This window comes from Plasmopara halstedii (assembly GCF_900000015.1).
Source record: "Plasmopara halstedii genome assembly, contig: Scaffold_1651, whole genome shotgun sequence".
NCBI lineage: Eukaryota > Oomycota > Peronosporomycetes > Peronosporales > Peronosporaceae > Plasmopara > Plasmopara halstedii.
In genome coordinates, this window is record NW_020188562.1 from 733064 (window position 1) to 736043 (window position 2980).

At 44.3% G+C, this 2980-nt stretch overlaps 1 protein-coding gene across 1 annotated transcript in view; it reads left to right on the top strand.

Moving 5' to 3' along the window:
• Positions 1-2021: 2021 nt before the first annotated feature.
• PHALS_02005 (pyruvate dehydrogenase) overlaps positions 2022-2980 on the top strand; it is a gene marked incomplete at both ends in the record, with an annotated part of 1000 nt that continues 41 nt past the window's right edge. The window contains 4 exons of the mRNA XM_024716500.1: positions 2022-2119; positions 2202-2363; positions 2465-2588; positions 2650-2980. The exon at positions 2650-2980 is cut by the window's right edge and continues 41 nt beyond it. Of these exons, the coding sequence (XP_024582093.1) occupies positions 2022-2119; positions 2202-2363; positions 2465-2588; positions 2650-2980 (715 nt within the window). The remainder of the gene's footprint in view (positions 2120-2201; positions 2364-2464; positions 2589-2649) is intronic.

Sequence of the window (2980 nt, forward strand, 5' to 3'; positions counted from 1 at the left end):
TACCTTGCTTCAAAAGAGGGCAGCGCCATTGCGCGCACAAATTCCGGGCTATGAGATTATGAGCAAGAACGAGCACTAACGTGCAATAAGGCGGTTATGGAGCCTTAAAATCGTGTATGATACAAGCAGCAGAAGTCACGAATGTTTGTACCACCTATCTAGCCGCATTGGGTGCGTTAAAGTTCTAGTCTACCCATTAACGAAGGCGAGAACTGACCGACTATCTCCAGTTTTAAAAACTTTTATCTACCTAATGAAGATTGATCATCTGTCCGGTGTGGGGATGGAGACCATCCCTATTGCGGGTATTTAAGAAACCTCGTGTCAACCACCTAATCTTCCAGAAAACGTTAGGCGTTGCAGTTAATGAATGAGCAATATTTTGCCGCAAAAGCCAGATGAGGCAGATTTCTTTGAGCGCGCCGAAGGTAGTGAGCCTCTTCCTGCTGAAGAGGGACAGGTAGATCTCTTAGCTGCTGAGCAGCTTCGTAAAAATGCTTAAATGTCGCGATGCAAAACATCGTTACCTCTGATGCCCTTTTGCTCTCGATCAAGCGATACGAAGGCTAAGCTTTCGCGTAAAAGTGTTGAAGGTTACTGTTGAGCCTTCAAGTTCAAGTAGGAAAATTATGGGCTTTAGGTCATAAAACGTCGTATAGTCCTAGATGCGATTTCACTTAATGTATGGTGGCGAGGTACGATACAAGCCATGAGCTCATAAGAAGCCGAAAAGCTAAAATTCACGCTCTCTTCTCCTGGTGAAGAATAGGTGGGTCTTGAATCTACCTCTGCCAATCAGCATAAACACTTTTGGCGTGGGCACGGAGCATCCTTGCAGGACAGGGCATTGTCCAAATTCCATAGCAACAGAACTACAGGTAGTATGGGAAAAGAGCGGCAGCGAGTCACTTCTAATGAGAAGAAAGAGAAAGGCGATAGTATATTAACGTCTTCAGAGTGTTTTTTTGTTGAGACGGTAAGAAACGACTGTATGTTGTCGTCTTCAGAAGTTATCTCTGGCTGGACGGCAAACACAACTGTAATTTGGCGTCTCTCATGTCAGGGCCGGTGTAAAGTGGAAATAACAAAGTGTCGCAGTCTACAAACACTAGGGGTTAATTGCGACTATAAGTCGCTAGTAAAAGGGCCGGGCCCCGATGGAAAGAAGGTTGTTTCATTCTTATCACGATGTGATAGTAGTGCTGTGTCAGAAATACAATCTGACGGGTCCACCGCGCGGAGCAATGAATCTCCATCGGGTTAGTGGCAAGATAGTTTGTTCGTTCGTGAATACAGCGACCGGGGTAACGTATGTCGTACAGCGCAAAAGCTCTTCTTAAGCTTGAGTGATAACTTTTAGGAAATACGAGCAAGGAATTGCAAGTCAGTGAGATTATCAAAATGGTTCAGTTGGTAGTTGATTAGAAGCTGAGCTCAAAAGCCTGACTTTCTTGGCGTATCATTATGTGCGACACACGAAGCGGCTTTGCCGACAAATACCCCACTCAGCATCAAAAAGCTTACGGTGGTTACAGCCTCAATTTTGGCGCCAACCGATTCTTGAAAAGAACGGATATGCTCGGCTATATGTTCGTTTCCTTGATGGATATCATCAACGACAAATGAGTGGGTGATATCGGTGTATCTCCAAAGTGGCTGGTTTGCAACAGGGACTGTCTTCCACTCAATTGCAGGATCCGCAGCTGTTCAGGCCACATTGTAGCAATACACAATCTATTTTGACGATACGTATGTCCACAGTCGTTGTAGTATGTTATTTAATGTGATTACCCATTTTGTTGCACTTGAATTCAAACGACACTGTGCACATTCCTTTTATAATGTGTGGCTTGTAGACACATTTGTTTTTTATCATGCGACTTGTCAATCACATAAATAGTCAGTTCAGTATTCTTGTGTTTGATTAAAATTCATCGATATTCTGCCTTTGTGTTTCTAAAAAATCTGTACACAACATTAACTCCAATAAGCACAAAGTATAAAGCTGAAGTAAACACAGCATGATATTGCGGCAATGTGGTCGCTCTTCGCCATCAAGGTCGACGACATTTGAACGTGTGCGCTGCATATCTAAAACACATCACTTGTCCACTGAACTGTACGTACATTTGCTATTGGGACTGTAGAAAGCTACCCTTAAAATTGCTCTGGCATTTGGCGACCTTTGTGTTTACTCTTAGCTTCGAAACACCCATTTCGATGGATCAGGTGCGCGAGATCGCTACTAACGATCCAACTCCATTGTCGCTACAACAAATGCGCTCGTTCTCGGATGGTGGCGCAAAGTTACACCTTGTGTCGGCTAAGTTCTTGCATAAAGAGCTACAGTCGCGTTTTGCCCGGTAAAGAGACGACAACTTTTGCTAAACTTTGTGTTTCTTCTTTCGATGATGAATGTTTGGAAACTTTTACCGTGATTTATCGTGATTTGTGGCTTAAGCAGTGCTATCATAGAGCTTTCTGATTTACCACTGGGTCTGAGTGGTACAGAATCTATCCGCCAAGCTATCGACGTCTATCGGCGAGAATTACAGTGGATTAATACAACTAAGCCTCCAACTTCCATTGTAAGATGTCGATCATCGTATCGCATGCGAAATTGTGACAAGTATGAAATTGCTGGAACAGACGGAAGATCGACGGTTCACCGAGACGTTGCGTCTCGCTAAAGCCCGTGGCTCAAACTTAGTACCCTTGATCTGCTTCGGTCTTCAGCAACTCAAGGCAACAGATCTTGGGCACAGTGCACTTCAAATTGAAAGTGCACAGGAAGATATCCAGTGTCGACTTGACAAATTTTTTTTGGGACGCATTGGTATCCGGATGCTTATTGGTCAACACGTGGAGTCACTTGAGCACCCGGGAGGACGCGTTCAGCTGATTAATGTGGAGGAAGTTATAAGGGAGGCATGCGATCGAGCCACAATCTTGTGTATCAAGTACTGTGGCGAAGCCCCGC